Source organism: Cydia amplana, chromosome 7 (genome assembly GCF_948474715.1).
Source record: "Cydia amplana chromosome 7, ilCydAmpl1.1, whole genome shotgun sequence".
Taxonomy (NCBI): domain Eukaryota; kingdom Metazoa; phylum Arthropoda; class Insecta; order Lepidoptera; family Tortricidae; genus Cydia; species Cydia amplana.
Window position 1 is genome coordinate 4,727,855 of NC_086075.1, and position 19,878 is coordinate 4,747,732.

Consider the following 19,878-nt stretch of genomic DNA (forward strand, 5'->3'; position numbering starts at 1 on the left):
CTCGCACTTGTCCGGTTTTTTAATCCTTCAATTTAAACCTCTTATTTTGTTATTAGTAGGTATTAGAGAGTAGTCCTATGAGGAGCGGGGATATGGGAGCGGGTGTGTCTAAATTCCCTAATACCATAGAGAAATATAGTAAGAATAGAGTGCTCACTCTATACATCAGCTTTCCTCCATACTCCATTCAGCAGTACTGATCTACTGATAATTCCGCTACTCGATGCTAAGTGTCGACTATGAAAAAATGAAAATAATAGTCTTTTTGGTACCAAAACTGATGTATGGTGTGAGCACTCTATATATTTGTTGCCAATGCGTAAAGTTTTCATATAACCATGTGCCCGTTCCAGGTATAACAAACTTCGACCTCCTCGGCGAGTTCGGCCGCATCGAATGGCTGGGCAACTTCAAGCTGGTGATGTTGTACAACGCCATATTCGCGGGCATCGCGACCCTGTGCCTCGTGTCCAAGTTCACGGCCTCCGTGAGGAGGGAGCTGTACAACAGGTTGGTGGAGAACGTGAACACGGTCGCGCATTGCGTGTCTTTTCTCAACAACTGACTTTGTGGCTAGTGACATCTCTAAGGCCTGAGTGGACGCTCGAAGCGGAGCGTTCGGCGGGACGTGCAGCGTGGCGTCGGGCTCACAAGTGATTTGAGCAGCGTGCACTAAGGCCGCTTCTATACGCTTGCATTTGTTTGACATGCACGCCGCACGCCCCGCCCCGCTGCACGCCCAACTCGAGCGTCCACTCAGGCCTTACACTTAGTACAAATGCAAGCGTATAGGAGCGGCCTTAGTGCACGCTGCTCAAATCACTTGTGAGCCCGACGCCACGCTGCACGCCCCGCCGAACGCTCCGCATCGAGCGTCCACTCAGGCCTTACACTAATGGGAAACCGTACCTATCTCTATCGCACGCGCTTGATTATATTGCTGTCGATGCTGGCGATCAATGGCACTGTGCGAGCGGGACAGTAATTATATGCGTCAATATATGAAATTAATCGTGCTATCGCTATCGTGTAGGACGCTAGTCCTTACTTCAGTAGTGTAGTCAGCTTCAAATAGACAGTGAAGACCAAAGTGGCCAATTATATCGGGACACATCTGATTATATATTTGGACACTTTTCGTCACTATCTATTTGATTCTGACTGTAGGTACGGGTTTTATATAGCTATTCACGAATGAAATTTTTAGAAGCGAGCGGCCAGCGGCACTTATGCACCAAGCCGCTTTCTCGGTCGTGTGTCTGTGTGCTTCAATAGTCTGGCTTAAGATTTATTATACCCATCTTTTCTTATAAGTCTTATAACACTGCTAAAACGTGAAAAACGGTTGGCACATTTGCTAGCCATTTGCCGCTATATCAAAATTATCATAGAACTCATACTAACATAATAATTGAGATGTCACTAGGCATTTTTAATATAATGCGTATAATTTAAGATGCGTCAGTTTTCTAACTATGATTGTAATGTAAAGCTTTGGTTTCCTCCGATAGCGGTGCCGTCATATAGCCGCCGTCTCCATACAAATACTACGACATCCATATTTAGCCGTATTATTTAGTATGGAGACGGCCGCTATATGACGGCACCGCTATCCTAGGAAAACCGGTCTTAAGCGTGCTAAGAAGCGGTAGCGTTTTGAGTTAGAGTCGGGTTGACCTTAATGGCTCAAATCGTTAAGGCTTAGGTTACAAAAACCACTTTAGCCTTAATGGTTTAAGCCTTAAAGGCTTGGCCGCCCAAGCCAAAAGTTGAGGCATATTGTAAGGCCCAAGATACACTTGTAAGTTTTACTTATGTAAGTAGGGACACAGCTATACTATAGAATGAAAGATGAATATCGTTATCTCATTTTAACAAATAGCTTTGTCCCTTACAAGTGTATCTGAGACCTAATGTAAAGGACTGTTGTTGGTTCCAACGCGTGATATTAGGTACGTAGTGTGATGCTAAGTGGTAGATGGAAAACGTATCAGTAAACTAAGAACAATGAATCGAACTGAGTAGCTAGTATGAGACTGAAAGGCCTAACGTGTGCGAGTGTTAAGCTTTGGTTTCCTCCGATAGCGGTGCCGTCATATAGCGGCCGTCTCCATACAAATACTACGACATCCATATTTAGCCGTATTATTTAGTATGGAGACGGCCGCTATATGACGGCACCGCTATCCTAGGAAAACCGATCTTTAGGGCCACCCCATACTAGCGTCTTTAGAGCGTCGGCGTCTAGTTAGCGCTATGAAAAATGGCGTCGCTGCGCGGCAACGTTGCGTCGAGCAGCAGCCATAGAGTTGACTAGACGCCGACGCTTTGAGACGCCAGTGTGAGGCGGCCCTTGTGGAAACAGTTGGTTATGAGAATATATTGTCTTAATCTTACCCCACCTGACCTTGTTATTTTACACTTTGGGCAGCTTTGATATTTATATATATAAAAAGAGGGGAGTTAATAATAAGACTATGTATTGTCCATACAAAGTTGCAAAAATCAAAGGAGTTTTCAGATTAAATAACGATTTCAAAAGTAAAGATAGGCCCGTTAATATAATTCAGAGTTCAGACCGAACATTCTCGTTTGGTGCGCACCAGTTGAATGGCACAACGCGATTGGTTGATGGGTCGCATCACGCGTGTGATTGGTCGCAACTAGTTGCGTTGGACTGCACGATTGGCTCGCATCCGTGTGCTCACCAGTGTGCTGCATGCTGGTCTCATTCTCGGTGTCCGTACTTCGTAAAGACGGGCCGTCTTTACGAAGTATATAAGTCAATGGTTTTAAATGAAGCGAGGTCCCAGCACCATAAAAAATACATGGGACCTGACGTGAGATATTGGAGGAACGTGACATTGTATGGGGATAGAAGTCTTTATTATTTACTCTTCTTTGTGTAATCATTGTTCAAATTATACGAAAACGAATGCATTTGATATGTGCGAAAAAATATCGTCAAAATAATTAGTGAAACCAATCGGTTGCTATATAGTATTTAATGTAGATGCTGTAATGTTTAGACCCACGCATTTAATCTTTAGGGCCACCTCACACCAGCGTCTTTTGAGGGTCGTTGTCTAGGCAGCCTCGGTAGACGCTAGTGTGGGATCTCTTAATTTTGATTCCTATTCCACGATTACTAATTTTATTTTATTAACTCGCATGTATTTTATTATATTTTAAGTTATTGAGGAAAGACACATTAGGTAATAAATTGTTTTTATGACCAATGAGACTGAATTTTGTTAAATAGGTGTGATTAATTTTGTGGAGATTATTTATTTTGTTATTAGTAGGTATGTCTAAATGTATTCAACATTGTGCAGATTGTTTGCTGTAATGAAATTTAGTTTTAATTGTATTATGAACATGAGTTACTAATTTCTGCCATGACATTATCTTGTGGTATTTTAATTATGAATGAATTTAAATATATATTTGACGCAAACGAATGCCACAAATTTACTTGTATAGTATTATTAAGTGTTTGCATTAAGCAACATCTGGCAAATATTATGATTATTATGAAACATAAAAAAGACATTACAAGACTGTTCTCAGTTTGCTCAATGATAGAAGGTTTTTATTTGGAGGCTAATTTGTTATCTAGTCAAGTTGAATCTCCTTTCAGAGTGGGGGGGGGGGGGGGGGTTACTTGAAGCGAAACTTGACGTTTTTTGTGGATTAACAAGCTTTTCATTGCTGTCATTACTAACACATGTATTCACGTTAACATAAGACATTGTAGCTGTAAATCTCTAGGCATTGTACTTTCGAGATCGCCTGAGATAATGTAATTTTTTAACTCGGCAATAATATCATAATTTAACTAATTGTTAAATATCTACGAGTATATCACAATGAAATATTATAAGCAACTATGAATTATATAAAGTAAATTTGTTGTAAAAATATCTTCTATTGTTAGAAGTTACAATGTAGTCAGCAAATAAAGCCAGTGGTGCTACCAACTAAGTATTTCTTGAAAGTAGTGTAAGCATTCAAAATACAAGTTATTATATTCTTAAATATAACAGCCAATAGGATGTTGCTTATGTAAGTTTTGTGTGTGAAAATTGTGTTGTGAATATTATTTTTAAAATTCTAATGTGTGCATATTTTATACATTTTGTATTACCTGTACCAAACGTTGAGATTGCATTTGAAAATAATACATTAATGAAAATTTAGTTATGTTTTTATTTTACCCAACCAACTCAGCTACTAGGACGAGCACTCATTCACTATGCTTCACCCATATAACTAAATACAATTGTAATATGACAAAATAACACGACTAAAAATCATTTGCTAATTTCTTTATAGACTGCATCCCAGACCACCTAGCATGACCTGTGTTGTCGCGAGCGTTGCGCGCGGCAACGCAAGTCATGCTAGGATGTCAGGTGCAATCTTGCAGTTGGTATGCAGTTTAACCCTTTGAACGCCACGCCTATCGTGCGCGGTGGTACGTCATCGTGGACCTTCTCATAATGTACAAAGGTAATATTGGGCTGTTGGCGAGCGGCAGTTGAAGTCTGGCGATCAAAGGGTTAAACACAAGTTGTACTTTAAGACTGTTATTACACAGATACAGTTTCTAGAAGCAGTGCCAGTGTGATAACCACCTAAGTTCTGGATTCTAGCAGAATTATCAGTGCTTCACCCGAAAGAGTGGAGCGTATTACTGAGCCAGAACCCTGTTTTGCTGCAACACACAGTAAACCTACCTTTTATTGATGCTTCTTGTTCTTTATTTTTATTTTGGTATTGTTTCTATTTTTTTTTTTGTTAATGTGTGTATTGTGGCAACACAAACGGTTTATCTATCTAAGTATTGCCGCTATATCTTATTCAGTCTCATTAGGTTCCCAATTGGCTATTTTCAAACCTTTATGTTTTATTGTCCAGATTCAAATGGGTAGCAGAGTTATTTACAATCCCTGAAGATGACCCGTCAATAGAGTTGACTGCGATGAATCCACGCGCATCAGCAGATTTAACTATTACCGAGAAGATTGAAGCAAACAAGTCAGAATGATTGAACAATGTCGGACAACATTCTTAGATCAAGAGTGGGACCTCTAATAATTATAAATGTGTACAAATGTTTCCTAACTGTGATGCTATTTGTATTTGTAGAAAAATAAGGTTTTAATGAAATAAATTTTGATAAATTTTTAAAAGGTCATTGGACTACATAATTTTATAAAAAACGAGTGTAGGAGGCAGGTGTTTTATTCTCATCATTTTCAGTTAGAGTTCTAACAGTCATATACAATTTCCCACACTTTCTTCCCTCAGCCTTCACGATAAGCTTTCTAGTGTTGCTTCGGATAACGTCGAGACTCTGGTTGCTGTTCAGTCCTAGAATGAAGCCCAAGTTGATGACGTCGTGCACGTCGCGGACTTGTGTGGAGTCCTGCGCTCCACTGGTAACAATAATGTTCTTAGACTTGCCAACTGCATGGTACATGTGTGCTGTGCTTATAATGTTTTTCCTCGCAGTTGTATCTCTGATAGCTGGTGAGTACATGAGCTCAAAGAAAATCCCTCGATCTACTGCTTGTCGGTAAAGCTTACGGCTAACTTTGAAAGGTATTCTAGTCTCAGGTTCGAAACTGATTATATCAATATCTAAAGTGCCACAGGCGTATTGAAAAGCTTGCAACGTTTTCGGCACTACAGCGACAAAATCATACTTTTTGATATTTTCAGAACGGTTAATTTTATGGGCAATGCTTGACTCTGAGAACTCTATTGTTACTCGTTGAAGAATACTAAGTTTTAAATTTTCTGTTAAGTCTTTACGAATTTCTACCGGAGCAGGTATATAGTCTTGAGGTTCTCTAACTTCACCTTTTTTCTTCTTCTTTTTTGGTTCTTCACTGGGTTCTTCAACATGTGTATTCATAGCAATTGTGTTGTAACCAAGTCTCTCTAAAAAATATAACTTGTTGACGTCGTAATTTCTACTGAGGGATAGATCACAGAAACCCCAGTTTTTTGTTGATGCCATTGTTTTCCAAGTGTACTTATTTCAAAATATTGGTATTTATTATAATATTAAGAAATGAAAACAACAAACCATATGACCACACTACGACTACGTTATTAGGTTTGGTTTTTTAGGTTATAAGCTAACGTTCCAATTCAAGCAAATTTGTAATTGCTGTGTGTTCACCCTTAACAATAGTGCTCAATAATACTGTCAAGATTGCATACATTATATTATTGTTAAATTGAGCAAAAAATTTATCTAATACATTATAAAACTGAATAAAGCACTAACAAAATGTTTAATATAGTTTAACTTTTCTTCCAAATTTTGCTTCAAATGGAGTGTTGCTATGAATGTCAAATCATTGTCAAACAAATGTCATCGAAGTGTCATCGTATCAGCTGCAACATTCGTTCAGAAATCGTATGGAATTTCACCTACACTAATAATCGATACGTCGAATCGATAAATTTAATATATAGCTGGTCAAGCAAATCTTGTCAGTAAAAAAAGGCGCGAAATTTAAATTTTCGATATCCCTTCGCGCCTACATTTTTCAAATGCCACCTTTTTCTACTGACAAGATCTGCTTGACCAGCTATAGTTTTTTTACTATAGCTGGTCAACCAAATCTTGTCAGTAAAAAAAGGCACGAAATTCAAATTTTCTATGGGACGATATCCGTTCGCGCCTACATTTTTCAAATTTGCCGCCTTTTCTACTGTCAAGATCTGGTTGACCAAGTATAGTAATTTTACCTAAGTCATTCAACCTTTTTTTCTAAAGACTCCTTGGACTCCACTCACGTCCTGTTGTTATGTCATATCATTGTATTTTGTGAGATTTATTTAAATCAGGACAAAAGTACTATTTTTGCTACTTAGGAGTGTAATGCAATATTCGGTGTTAGTACAAAAAGAATATGGTTGTCCGCATAATTATTGCGGGTGAATCCCAATGCGAAAAGTTTGCGCAAGTTAACTTGGTGGTGGATCATCTCTCTCAAAATCTACCCAACTTTTGTTACGAACGCATAGAAAAAAGTATTCCGGAATGGAAAGTAATTAGTCTACTTCAGCAATTAATTGCAGTTACATGTTACTGAGACTAACTTTTTTACATTACCATATTTTTTTTCAGACATGGCTTTCCAAGATAAATCAGAAATATAAATGGCATCACATAGGATCGCCTTTAGTTTGGAAAGAACTCCTAATGAAAGGAAGTAAACCCTATTATATTGGCGGCCTCGCAGAATTTTTAGATTATTGCCACTCGTATTACCAATTTGATTATTTTATGGCAGATTCTAAATTTAAAGGTTTAACTGAAAACTGTAATCAATATCGAACAAAACTTAAAAAGGATAATCATGAGATACAGTTGAAATTTTCTACTGAACATAAGATAGCCGAAAGTCTACCGAAAAATGATTATGTTGTATGCATATCAGGTGCTGGATATCAGTTGACGGAACACCTAATATCACAATTACTAGAACTATCGGTTGGCACTAAAACTATAGCCAAAATATTTATCTATGATAGTGAATGCCCTACCCCACCGATAGACAAGATAGAACATGAATGTAGTTGCATCGAAACTAACTATTCGGGGAAAGTAGTGAAATATGTTGAAAAAATTGGTATTGCTCTGACGTATTGTGATCTATTGATAGTATTGGATCACGTACCTTTTCAGTAAGTATTTCGGAATGTGCCAAACTATTAACTTAAGGTTGAATAGGTATGAAAAGTAAAGGCAGCTGTGGTCAGCGAAATACGTGGTCCGCCATGTATAGATCAAAACCAAAAGTAATGTTGTGACAAACTAATAAATGGTTTATCTATATATTTATCTAAAAAGAATTTAAAAGAGAGCCCTAAAAGTTCTAGTTCGTGCTTGTAGTTTCATGTTTTTGTTAATGTTATGTTAAGATACTTAACATAACATAACATGTTGTGTTTTCAGCATGGATTTACCCATTGGGGATTGGTTGGAAGCTAACAAACATACAATGGAAGAAATAGCTTTAATGCTAAATGCATCAGCAAAGCGAGATATCCGTATCCTATTACCTAATCTTGGCCCAGCATGTTACAATGCAACAATTCTGATGAAAGCGGCGAACATTGAAAAACATAACATAGTAGTAGCTACATCGGATTTAGGTTTGGAGGTAGCTCCAGTAGCAGCAGAAATTGCTGAAGTGGCTATGAGAAACATGTTCTGTCCTCCCGTGTGGGGATTTGTAGGAGTTAATCATTTAGTGGATATAAGAACTACAATACATAAATATAATACCTTCGAGCCATACAAGAGATACATGAGAGTGAGAAATTCAACCTTAAGTATAGGTTCCATTACTCCAAAAATGCGACCAATGGAATATTTAATGATATTTGATAATACTTTGTGGACAAAGGTCTTGGAGAGAAGAGTAAGTGTATGAATTTAGCTTTGTTCATAATTTGTCTCTTTCTTTCTTTCTGAAAGTAACATGTAACCAGACTCATAATATTTAATTTACTTATATATTATTTCAGAAACAAGCAAGTTTTTCACAACTTCCCATTAATAAAGTCATCAGTCTTGTTAATGTGGTTAAACTTTGGCTATTTGGTGCTCAGCCTGACGAGATCATTTGTCTCGGTATCAAATGTAACGGTAAATATGGTACCTACTTATGTCCATATGTGTGAATTCCAGTGCGTCCATTCGTATTTCGGTATTTTTATTTTTGCAATTTTTTCATTATAACGGGTTTCCCCTGACTATAAGGTTTTATAAGATCTCTCCAAGTTCTCTGATCTTCAAATCCCTCATAAGCGTTATGGTATAAGGAGGACTATATATTACTTGAAGTAATGGCATAGGTATAAGGCCTAGAGTCTGTGCGGAAAGAGAAGAGTCGTGAAATGTATGGTATCCAATACATTCTACGACTCTTCTCTTTCCGCACAAACTGTACTTACCTATATTGTGTTTTCAGGATCGTTTGGTTTACATTTCGATGGTGCTTTTTCACAACCGGCGCATTACGTTAATGGAAAGTGGTTACCAGCAGATAATTATTTAATGCCAAGAGATCCAGAAATGAAATTACCATATTTAGAAGAAATGGCACGATTGTGCATGAATATGCAACATGGACAGTTACCAAAAGTTGCATCTTATACTCCTTGTATTTGTAAATGGCTTAAGTTATCCGCGAAAGTATGTCGAAGTACCAGATTTTACAAATAGTTTCTATTTTATTGGCAAATGTATGCAGAATATAATCAATTTAGATTTTTTCTTTGAAAATTCTATCTTTTTACAATTTAGTTAATATCCGTTTATATTCGATGCTTTTATATTTTCGATGCGAATTATAACAATCGATTTAAAATGATGATTCAAGTTTCTGAACGTTATCACAAACAAGTCGGGTCACTTCGTTTCGCATCGAAGCACTCCTAGCCTAGCTTTACAACACTAGTGCAAAACGAAACGTTGCTAGAATATGACGGGTCTCATGTTCTGCGGGGAGATGTTATGACGTGCAGCAACTGTCTTTGTTTCAACAACATTCGTATAGTTTTCGAGAAGATTGTTAGTTAAAATGTTGTGATAGATCGTATTTAGTATGATGTGATACGCCGTGGTATTGCGACATGAATTTTCCCAAAGCATGACCGTGCCAATAGGAGTTATTAGCATAGTTAGGAATTCGTATTGGTTAAGTTGTGTGAATGTTGTGCCAATAATGAGATAGTGGAGTGTTGTGATGTGGTTCGGGGACATGCGGGGGGTTGTGTGGATGGCGTGGGTGGCCGCGGCGGTGGCAGCAGTGGCCGCGACTCCCCTGGAGCCCGAGTTGCCCGTCCCGCGAGGTGAGAGGAAGAACCTTGCCACCTACGCTTACCTCCGAGCCTGCCCCGTACATGCTTCTCGTTAACATTGCATGCGCTACTGCACAAGTCACACAATACTTTTTCTGTCATTGAAAGTGATTTCGTGGAACTTTTATGTTATGGAAGTTTTGTTTATGTTTTAATAAACTTGTACGCTTGAACGCATGTGCCTTATTTTGTAGTTGTATGTGTATTAACAGCTAGGAAAGCTAAAATGATTACTAATCAGGTTGTGGAAACAGGCATGTCTGTGCCAGATCAACAATTCAGGGGTCAAGGACTCAATGGTTCATATTGCAATGGCTATTAACTTTCATTTCATTCAATTAAATTCACTATTGAATTGTCTTAATAATAAGATCAGCAAGGTACATGGTGCTTGGAGTATTTATTTATTAGTTTTAAAACAATATTTACGAAAAAAAATATTTTGAATACAGCCAAGGTGATGTAGGTGATACTAAAACAGATAAAGTGACAAAATATGTATACACCCAAGTAACCTTTTTGCCCCTACATTAGGGTAGTGTGTATATAGTTTTGGCACTTTATCCGTGTCAATATTGAATACCTTGACTATCATCTTGATAAGCAAGCTCGCCCGAATTTCACCTTCCCATACAAACTGAGAACTGAGTTTTGTTTTCATTTTAAAACTATGTTTTGGATTTTGATGAAACTTTGCACTTGAGGTATATCTATGCCTGTAATTAGATTATATAGCTTCAGCTTATAAAACAAATTAAATAGAGCAAAAAATGAAAAACTTAAATTGACTGTTTTTTTTTAAACAATGGTATCTGAAGTTATATAAACTAATTATAGGCATAATATACTTTATCCTATTGTAAATACAAAGTTTCTGAGCAATCTAGCTAGTTGTTTTAAAATGAGAGTAAATGTTTGGTATGGAGAACCGAGCTTGCTGCGGACTCTTAAATAAGTAGCATTTTGTAAGGCCAGATTGCTATCAACTACATGTCAATTATCAGTTATGTTTGGACCAGGGCTCGGAACCGGTTTTTTTGTAAAACCCAAAATAGCCCAGTATTTTTAATTATTTTATGCTCTTTACGTAGGCATGAATTATGTATTTAGGTAACACCGTATTATTAGATTGTCCCATTAAAAATGAATTAATAAATCAAAGAACGAAAAAGAACGAAATAATACCGGTATTTTTTGTATGAAGAAAAAACCGGTTCCGAGCCTTGGTTTGGACGAACAAAAGTATTGCTAAATTTTTTTTGTTATACATGTGCTCCTATCCTATACCCTTAACCTGCTGCTCCTGTGACCTGTAATTACCAAAGAGAGAATGTGACATTGCTGACAACAACTGTCTTGAAAAATCAGGTTTCTGTTCAAGTCAGTACAAAGTTAACTTAGATGGACAATGGACAATATAGGTAACAAAAATGAGAATGATTTTCTCTCTCTAATGAGTTTATTGGTTGTATCAGTACTATACTATTGATGCGTTTCTGTTTTGCATTTATAAGATTACATTAAATGTGGGCATAAAAGCTCTGAGGAGTACACCTTAAAAAGGGTTTACACTCATTATTACTGCCAAAGCCAAACAGTTATAAAATATTCAACACATTTATAGAGTGTTATATTGACAGTTATTTGGATAAAAAATAAAATCGCAAAAATGCTAGTCACAAGCAAATATTATTAAACACACAGTTGAGTTGAGTGAACTGGATGGAACATTATTTATAGATAAGTGTTTTAGCTAGGTCACATACATATTAAGTTCACTACGAATATCAATGATTTATAACTCAAGATAGGTTATAGGCGTTCCAAAATTGAAGCGCTTAACTTGTGACAAATTGGACAAGTTTCCTTTAGACGCGGCTGGACAAGCGAGAAATGTGCACGTGCTAACGAGCTCCCGCACACCGAAAGAGAAAGAGACGACCTTATGTTTAACAACGAGTGTGACAAAGATGGATGTAATGAGAAAACTAATCAAAAATAACAGATTTCTTTGTAGGCATAGAAATAAATATGGAAGTATTTTTTGTGCTCCTCAAGTATGAGTATAACCTATCTAATTGACGAATATAGGTACAATTAACCACGTAGTTTTTGTTATGACTAAATTTGACGATATCCAATAATAATACCCATTAATTTTTATCGCGGTGTTTAATTACACTCTTCTTTATTAAGTTATGCTGATGCTAATGCAAATAAAGTCAAACAACGACGGTGTTTTGAGAAACTTTATACATATAGCTTTAAACTTTTACGATTTTTACACATTATTATTTAGAAGATTTTGATGGGCCATTTTATTTAAAATTGTCCCCTACACATTTTTTTTCAAATTTGGGATTTTTATTTTATTTCTACTCAGAATCACGAGCTCTTTTGATCCTAATAGGATAAAAAATGTTCCCAAAATTTCCATACATTTTTCGATCTTTCCATTCCGTGATCTCCATACAAAGTCTATGAAAAATGGTAACGGAATGGAAATAAAAACCTTGGGACCCTTTTTTTTCTCCAATTAGGATAGAAAGAGCTCGTGATTCTGAGTAGAAATAACATAATTAGAAATTCACTAATTAAAAAAAAAAGTGTAGGGGACCACTTTAAATAAGATGGCCCAGCCAGCCTATTATGGATAGCTTTATCCATCTTTATCCACGTGATAAAAAAACTGTCACTGTTTAACACCGTGGGAAAGAAAGTGACGGACACCGTTTTATCACGCTGTCACGTAGACAAGAACGACCATCATATCCGTACAGTACGGATATGATGGTCGTTCTTGTCTACGTGACAACGTGATAAAACGGTGTCCGTCACTTTCTTTCCCACGGTGTTAAACAGTGACAGTTATTTTATCACGTGGATAAAGATGGATAAGGCTATCCATAATAGGCTGGCTGATGTCAAATCTAGCCAGTCTTTCTTCGAGACCATGAGGACGGAGGAATAATTTTAAAGCTGAATTACGGTACGACTACGACCCGTTTCATCCCATTTATGTAAATAATAATGTCTTACTCGATAATAAAAGTCGCATCCAATTTCGCTAGCCTCACAGGAGCTTACAAGAAACTTAATTTTGCCAATCCGCCTTTAGCCGTCTCGGTTCACGGAATGGCGGCACAAGCTTACCTGGACCTAACAGACGTGGTGAGACATCTCAAATTGGTCTAGCGGGAGGCCTAATGACGGACGATCGCTTTATTTGGCCGAGGTCGGCCACAAATCCCCACAAATTGCTCCCAGAGACGATAATCTGGCAGCTATCGGTCCAGCCTTCTACGATTTAGCGCGCACATTAGTTCTCGCTACGCTAAGGAATGTTCTCATTTTCTTCTCTAATCTACATTGGGTAGTATTTTCGGGTCTCGGATTTCAATTTGTTACGGTCTCGTTAAGGAAATCTCTTCGCATTGCGGCGCGGCTCAATATAATTTGTTGGAGAATAAAGGCGCAGATGGTAATTCATTCGGGATACCGATTGATGCCGATTGGTTTCGCACCATGGCATTCCACTTTGGGTTTAAAACACTCCCCGAATTAGTTATCCTCCTTGAATGTTTTTTTACGCAGAGGCCTTTGAAACCGATAGCAGCTAATGCATACCAAACGACGTTCTTATGTAACTCATTGAGCAACATTATTCAACTCGGAGAGCTAACCTTTGAAAAATGTCGCGGGAACTTTTAACCCGAAAATTTTGCTAGCACAGTCACGCGTTGGCGGATTTCAAAGTTCGTAAACTGTATCCAATGTTTATGAAGTTTGTTTTTCTGGGTGATCCATGAACAATTTGTTGCGTGACTCAATTTTAGTCCCGGACTCAGGACGTCTGATCAGTATGCGTGACGTGCCAGGCCATAGCTTCGTAAGTGATGGCTCCAACAAATTACTACTCATCACGGAATTACCGTGTTTTCTCGTAACCGCACTGCTCTTAAAACTATTAACACACTTAAGATGCCAAGCGATGAACATAGTTTACTGCAAAGATTCGTCAAAGGTTTTTTTACGTAGAACTTTAACGTATAACAATACCGGTACATAGACAATTTGCGTGGCGCGTACGTGTGTCGAATCGGTTCGCTCATAAAATTTTCATATTCTCATACATCGCGTGTCACTGCCTGAAAGGACGTGTTCCGTGGTGAGATTTTACTAATGAATAACGCAGGTCGTTCCCAGGATGGATGGCGTGGAGTGGAGACATGCGGGTGTAATTAATCTTTGTGTCGGTTAGGATCAGAGGGCACGTTGTCACTGGGCTGGATATGATCGATATACTTGACCTGCGGAACAGATATTATTTATTATGAGATTGTATCGTCTTGTTTAGTTCAAGGCTAGTTGCCGCAATTTCAAATGTTACACGAGTCTCTCTCTTTTTGGCATTTATTATTCCCATCTGATGGTGGGGTCTGCCGTCCTTGTCTTCTCCTTCCACTTTGCTCTGCAACGCGGCGTCGAGATGCAACACGAGTATTTTGGTAGATACGAGTATTTACCTACTTAACCGAGTTTTTGGCCTTCAAAGTGGGGAACCTAGGTTGAGGCTCGAAAAGCTACATAAAAACGTGTTGGGTAGGACAGACTAGTCTGCAACGGTATTTCATTATTTATTCTTATCGTGAACCTTTTTAAATGAGGATATATTTCTAGTTTTATATGATATGTTTTTGCATATCATATACGGTATCGCAGCTCAGCTTGGCGGACAGGTTTGTTGGCTAATAAGGTACTCGTTTCTCCTATTTTGGCTCGCACCACCTGTGCTGCATACCGGATGCTTGCGAACCAGTATTTACTCCATTTTTGCTTAGGTCTTATCGCTACCTAGTCTAGACATAAACGGTTAGTTAAGCTTAAAACGGGAATGTGTTTTTTTCTTGTATGGTCTACTTTTTTATATGCTCGGCAGGAATCTTAATAATTTCATTACAGTAAGCTCTTAGTTAATGAAATGTTCATTCTTCATTAGTATGAAAAAGATTCTTGTAGGTGTATTTATCTCTGTTATTTTTTCGAAAACAAATTGTGTGATGTGAACAACGTTAAGCGCTTCTTAGCTGAGTAACCTTTTATGTTTAAAGTGCTTTACCTTATCTGAGTTTACTCCGTGTTTGCTAAAATACATTTTGGAGGGCCTTCTAAATCTTATCGCGAAAATATTGAATACGCGGCACATTTCTTTATTGTCATTTTCACGTAGAAAAATAAAAAGTATGTCTATGTATATACATGCTATGCTATTCTTGGTACGCCGCTTGTTCTGTAAATCTCAGAATAAAGACAAATATTCTAGGATGTAAATGAATATGTGTCGTTCCATGTATAAAGGGTCCTAATGCTCCAAGTATTTTAGGGTATAGGTTTAGAAATTATTTAGACACTGATTTATACACTATGGTAAAGTACTTAATACTGGATAAGAGTTCAATTACATTTTTACATTTTTTTATTATTATTGCCAGTTTACTAATTCTAGATACAGGTTAATTTACGAAAGCTGCCGCGGATTTTATTTGAAAATATTGACTGTTCACTGAGAAATCTCGCGCCAGCTCTTATACTTTACCATTGTAACTTGGCCCTTGGTTTTGTTATCAGGGGCCTAGCAAAGATGACAATCATACGCCAAACGAAAATAACAAATGTATCGAGATGACATATGCTTCGAAAAGTCACGAGACTATTTCCATAAATTATTTGGTTTCGATTAGCGTTTCCTATCAACGATTGTCATCTTGCTAGGCCTTCAGTTGTCATCTCATTTCTTTTATAGGTGGCAAACGAGCAGACGAATCGCTTGATGATAGATACCTGCAATACAATGGTACAATGGTATTCTCTAAAACGCAACGCACTTACAACCCCTCTGCCATAGCAGAGGGGTTGTAAGTGCGTTGCCGGCGTTTTAGATGGGACGCTATTTTCTTGAAGGTTTGCAGGTCGTATCGCTCTGAAACATAACATAATCTATTACTTAATTAATGTATCTTTAACCTTTTAACCGCCGTAGACTGATATATAAGAAAACAAAATCGGGCTCATTTCGCCGTTGTCTGATAAATAAGACAAAACTTCGTGTAACTTCGTACCCCCCGGCGACACGAACACGCTCGACGACGTATTCTATGGCGGTTAAAAGGTTAAAAGACTGGCAGCGGCCACAATAGGCTCTAGACTGTTTAATAAGGTTTCCTGCTCATACAGTTGTTACGTGACGGACGCAAAGCCGCGCAGAGGTTGCATAACAAGCGGCATCCGGCTAACGGGACCGACACTGTCGAACGTGCGTTCATACTTTATTATAAACTAACCAATTGTACTGAACATTATTATTGATGTGCCGTCGGAACTTTTCTGAAACTGAGAAATATCAACATGGAAACATTTCGGAAGCTTCTCACAATTTTCTATTGGATATGAGTTTTTCCATTTCGAAAACTTTCCTATTTTAATTCCTTGTGAAATCTTCATGATATAAAACTTTCTGCAAATCGCACATCAGGGGTCCGTTTCTCAAAAGCTTGTAACTTATAATACAAGTGGAAGTCCCTTTCTAACAAAAGCTGTCAAAAAGTGACATCCGCTTGTATTACAAGTTACAAGCTTTTGAGAAACGGGCCCCTGGAGGCCAAGTGACAATCGTTAATAGATAACGTCAATCGAAACGCCACTAATGCATTGACTTATATCTCAGGAGGCCTCAGGACTGGCCTTAAGTACACTAAAAATGGTACTAGTTCAGCGGTGTCACTCACGAATTCGAGCCAATCGTATAGTCTAACGCAACTACATATTAACTCACATTTATAGACGGGTCTAACGCGAAATTTATTCAATTACCTTTATTTACCGACGTTTCGACACAGGTTTCACTGGTCATGGTCGCGGCTAACTTAAACAACTAGTTGCGACCAATCGCGCGGTTCAACCAATCGCGTTGCAGCGTTTTCACACCGCTGTACTGGCCACATTTATGCTCCATTCTTATTGCCCGTAAGGCTAGTCCTGAGATATACCTTTATATTTCAATGAGATAACGTCAATCGAAACGCCACTAATGTATGTATGGAAATGATCACGCGACTTCGTTCGCATCTGTCATCCCGATATGACGTTTTGATTAGCGTTTGTTGATATACGTTTGGCATCTTGGCTAGGCCCCCTGTAAACATAATACAATCAAATCAAGTTAAATCAGAGTGTGGGAGTCAACATGAACGTCAAATTTGTATAAAAATATTACGATTGTGGCTCTTCCACATAATGCCACGTCAAAGTCGCTGCAGAGTTACCTTCGATGGAGTTAAAAAATATTCCACTTAGTAGAATGTATTTATTTATTTATTTCATTTATTTGCATAATCAGGTACATTACAAATACACAGGTGTTATTTGTAAAGTAGATGGTACATGATACCCTGTCAGGGCATTGCAAAATCTCTTAAATTACTAAGTTTTAGGTACACACGTCATGCATATAGGGTTTTTTTTTAAACAATATTATTAACAAGCAAAAATCAGATTTCTATTTTTAACGCTACCTATTCACCTGAGGTTAGTGACTTTACCATTGCATATTGTGGAGTCCTACGCTTGTGTACCTAATGACGAAATAAAATGAGTTATCGATTGATTGAGCCGAAATACGCAAAAAAGATTGAACACTACGAAATCAAAACACGTCGCTCTTTGGCTAGCAGGCCCAAAGAAATACATACACACGTATGTAGGTACTGTACATATGTATGTAGGTACCTACATTAGTTTTTTTCCCAGATTAATTCCCTATAGATTTCAGTTTGATGTTTACCATGACGCACTGTTTAGAAATTACTTCTTGAGCGGTAAACTCAAACTTCTTCCGCTTTAGCTATGTTTGGTTGTAAAATTCTACGAATAATCTTAGAGGCAAATTGTTATATCATAGCGACGGTCTCGGTTTAATGGCAGGTAATTAGGTTCTCCTAGTAAACCTACCTTTGTCAGCATTCTGACATCCTTACGCTCCAGTAATCATCGTTATCTTGCCTTTGTGCGAGCTCTAACGGGCGTAATCCAATCCCCGAGAATTCAAAGGTTTCTAAGGGAACTAGTAATGATATGCTGGGAACTTGACACCATGCCGTCAACTGAAAATGTAAGAATATGTAGATGATTCGTGTTGTTATTCTTTTTAACATTTCAAGTAAGTAGTTACCTAATGGACGCGCTTTTTGGGACTTTTAACTAGTATAGGTGTAATGTAACGAGATATATACTAGTTAAAAGTCACTATATATAGATGATAAACGTTTAGCCATTATATCTGTAGCTACTACTGTACTTGGGAGCGCATGTAGTATTTATAACTTAACACGCCGCAATTTTTTTTTCCTCTCTGAGAGAGAGAATGCAAATTACAGTCGTAAAAACTCGAGTCTTGAACAACTATTAGAAGAATACATTTCACTAAAATCAGAACACAGAAATAGATGATACATCTACCTATACATACCGATCAAAATCATAACCCTACCTGCCGAAATCGGGTAATAAATAAAGATAATGCATTAGTATTTTTTTTTATAAGAGTACCTTCTCAACATGCGAACGCTAACCAAATGAAGAAGTCTGCAAGAATGTAAACGAAGCTTACTTTGTAAACGCCTTTTCAATTTAACAGCACAGATAACGCAGTATCTCACGGCTCTGCCTTATTTCATCACTCGTCGTCACGAAACATGACTAAAACATGAATGCGCAGAGAACGATGGTACAGAACTTTACTGTCTTTACAAGTTAAGGGGCAGATGGAGTGAATAATCCTTTACCATCGTATTTTCACGGAAACGCACGAACGTGTTATGCTATTTCAGTTAGTCTCAGTATAAAAAGTACAGAGGTTGACTGCAGTAGCATGACAAATAGAATAGCACGTTTCCGAGAAAATACGATGGCATATGATTGTTCACTACGTCTGCACAGTGGATGCGCCGTGAGTTCGCGCCTTTTTTTCTTCAGGTTGCACGTCTTATTAGCGCAACTCATGCAAGGCTCGCATAAAGCGCGCAGACCGGTGCCCAGTGTGCATTTGCAGCGCATTCACTAGATCTGGAGTATCTGCATAAAACTCTGTGTGAAATGTGATAGGAAATGCCAGACACACAAGTAAAACAGTATGGAGATAAAGAATTGCAAATTTAAAATAACAGTCGCAAAGTTTCCTATACAAGACTGTTGTTGTGTGTGGTATGTTTCCACCATGCAATAGTTCCCTAATTCTGGCATAAGAAGACTTAATTTATTAGCGCTTTGGCATCAAGCAGCAGTCACATAAACTACCATTAAAAAGCTAAGTATTATTTTGCCGCTACGGAAGTCATAGGTCTGTATATTTTTCAAAGTTCCGGGTCGTTGTAATCATTCGTGCACCGCGCCGACACCGTGACGGATCAGACACAATGCCCTTGACAGATCATCACCTAACCATAAAAAAAGGTATCAACTACATTCAAGGTACACGGGGAATTTGAACTCTATGGCTTATGTTGTAAGACTGAAATTGCGACTAGCCAAATAGTGATCTGAGCGCTTTCTTTGTGAAATGAGATGCAGCGATACCTTCTGTTTTTGAATGTTTCAATTTCTATTTTTTGTATATGCATACAAGCGTGTTTGTATTGTCAGTTATCATATTAAATATACTATTATTACTTTCGCTGATATTTGCTTGTACCGTTATGGAATAATCCAGGTTGTTTTAGGAAGGCCAAAAGTTGCCCGGGGTGAAAAGCACTACAACCTAGATCGACTTATATGTAGTGTGGCCACGACCCTCAGAGTCCTCAAACATGAGTTCCGACATCGAAGAAGTAATTCTTAATGTTAGTACAAATGATATTGATTATTTACTACAAAATTTTCAATACGTTTGAAGACAATAAGCATCCTCGGTCTATTTTTTACCGGTGGTGA

General features: G+C 37.8%; 4 protein-coding genes across 4 annotated transcripts in view; 3 read left to right on the top strand and 1 right to left on the bottom strand.

The window, feature by feature from the left end:
* LOC134649407 (protein Lilipod) overlaps positions 1-5,198 on the top strand; it is a 40,775-nt gene extending 35,577 nt beyond the window's left edge. Inside the window, exons 9-10 of the mRNA XM_063504157.1 lie at positions 354-510; positions 4,921-5,198. Coding sequence (XP_063360227.1) covers positions 354-510; positions 4,921-5,050 — 287 coding nt within the window. The 3' untranslated portion in view covers positions 5,051-5,198. The remainder of the gene's footprint in view (positions 1-353; positions 511-4,920) is intronic.
* Positions 5,101-6,073, bottom strand: LOC134649394 (ribonuclease P protein subunit p30). The gene has a single exon (XM_063504142.1). The coding sequence runs from the start codon at positions 6,026-6,028 to the stop codon at positions 5,216-5,218; it is 813 nt and encodes a 270-aa protein (XP_063360212.1). The 5' UTR covers positions 6,029-6,073; the 3' UTR covers positions 5,101-5,215.
* Positions 6,074-6,846: 773 nt separating this feature from the next.
* On the top strand, positions 6,847-9,282 carry LOC134649817 (putative malate dehydrogenase 1B). The gene is made up of 5 exons (XM_063504646.1): positions 6,847-7,070; positions 7,151-7,710; positions 7,982-8,450; positions 8,557-8,677; positions 9,003-9,282. The coding sequence occupies exons 1-5, from the start codon at positions 6,933-6,935 to the stop codon at positions 9,254-9,256; spliced, it is 1,542 nt and encodes a 513-aa protein (XP_063360716.1). The 5' UTR covers positions 6,847-6,932; the 3' UTR covers positions 9,257-9,282.
* Positions 9,283-9,398: 116 nt separating this feature from the next.
* LOC134649371 (uncharacterized) overlaps positions 9,399-19,878 on the top strand; it is a 385,348-nt gene continuing 374,868 nt past the window's right edge. The window contains exon 1 of the mRNA XM_063504092.1: positions 9,399-9,885. Coding sequence (XP_063360162.1) covers positions 9,780-9,885 — 106 coding nt within the window. The 5' untranslated portion in view covers positions 9,399-9,779. The remainder of the gene's footprint in view (positions 9,886-19,878) is intronic.

Coding starts and splice junctions, on each gene's coding strand:
- LOC134649394 (XM_063504142.1), bottom strand. CDS start 6,028: ATGGCATCAACAAAAAACTGGGGTTTCTGTGATCTATCCCTCAGTAGA.
- LOC134649817 (XM_063504646.1), top strand. CDS start 6,933: ATGGTTGTCCGCATAATTATTGCGGGTGAATCCCAATGCGAAAAGTTT. Junction 7,071..7,150: donor AAAGTATTCCGGAATGGAAA/GTAATTAGTCTA, acceptor ATTTTTTTTCAG/ACATGGCTTTCCAAGATAAA. Junction 8,451..8,556: donor CAAAGGTCTTGGAGAGAAGA/GTAAGTGTATGA, acceptor ATATTATTTCAG/AAACAAGCAAGTTTTTCACA.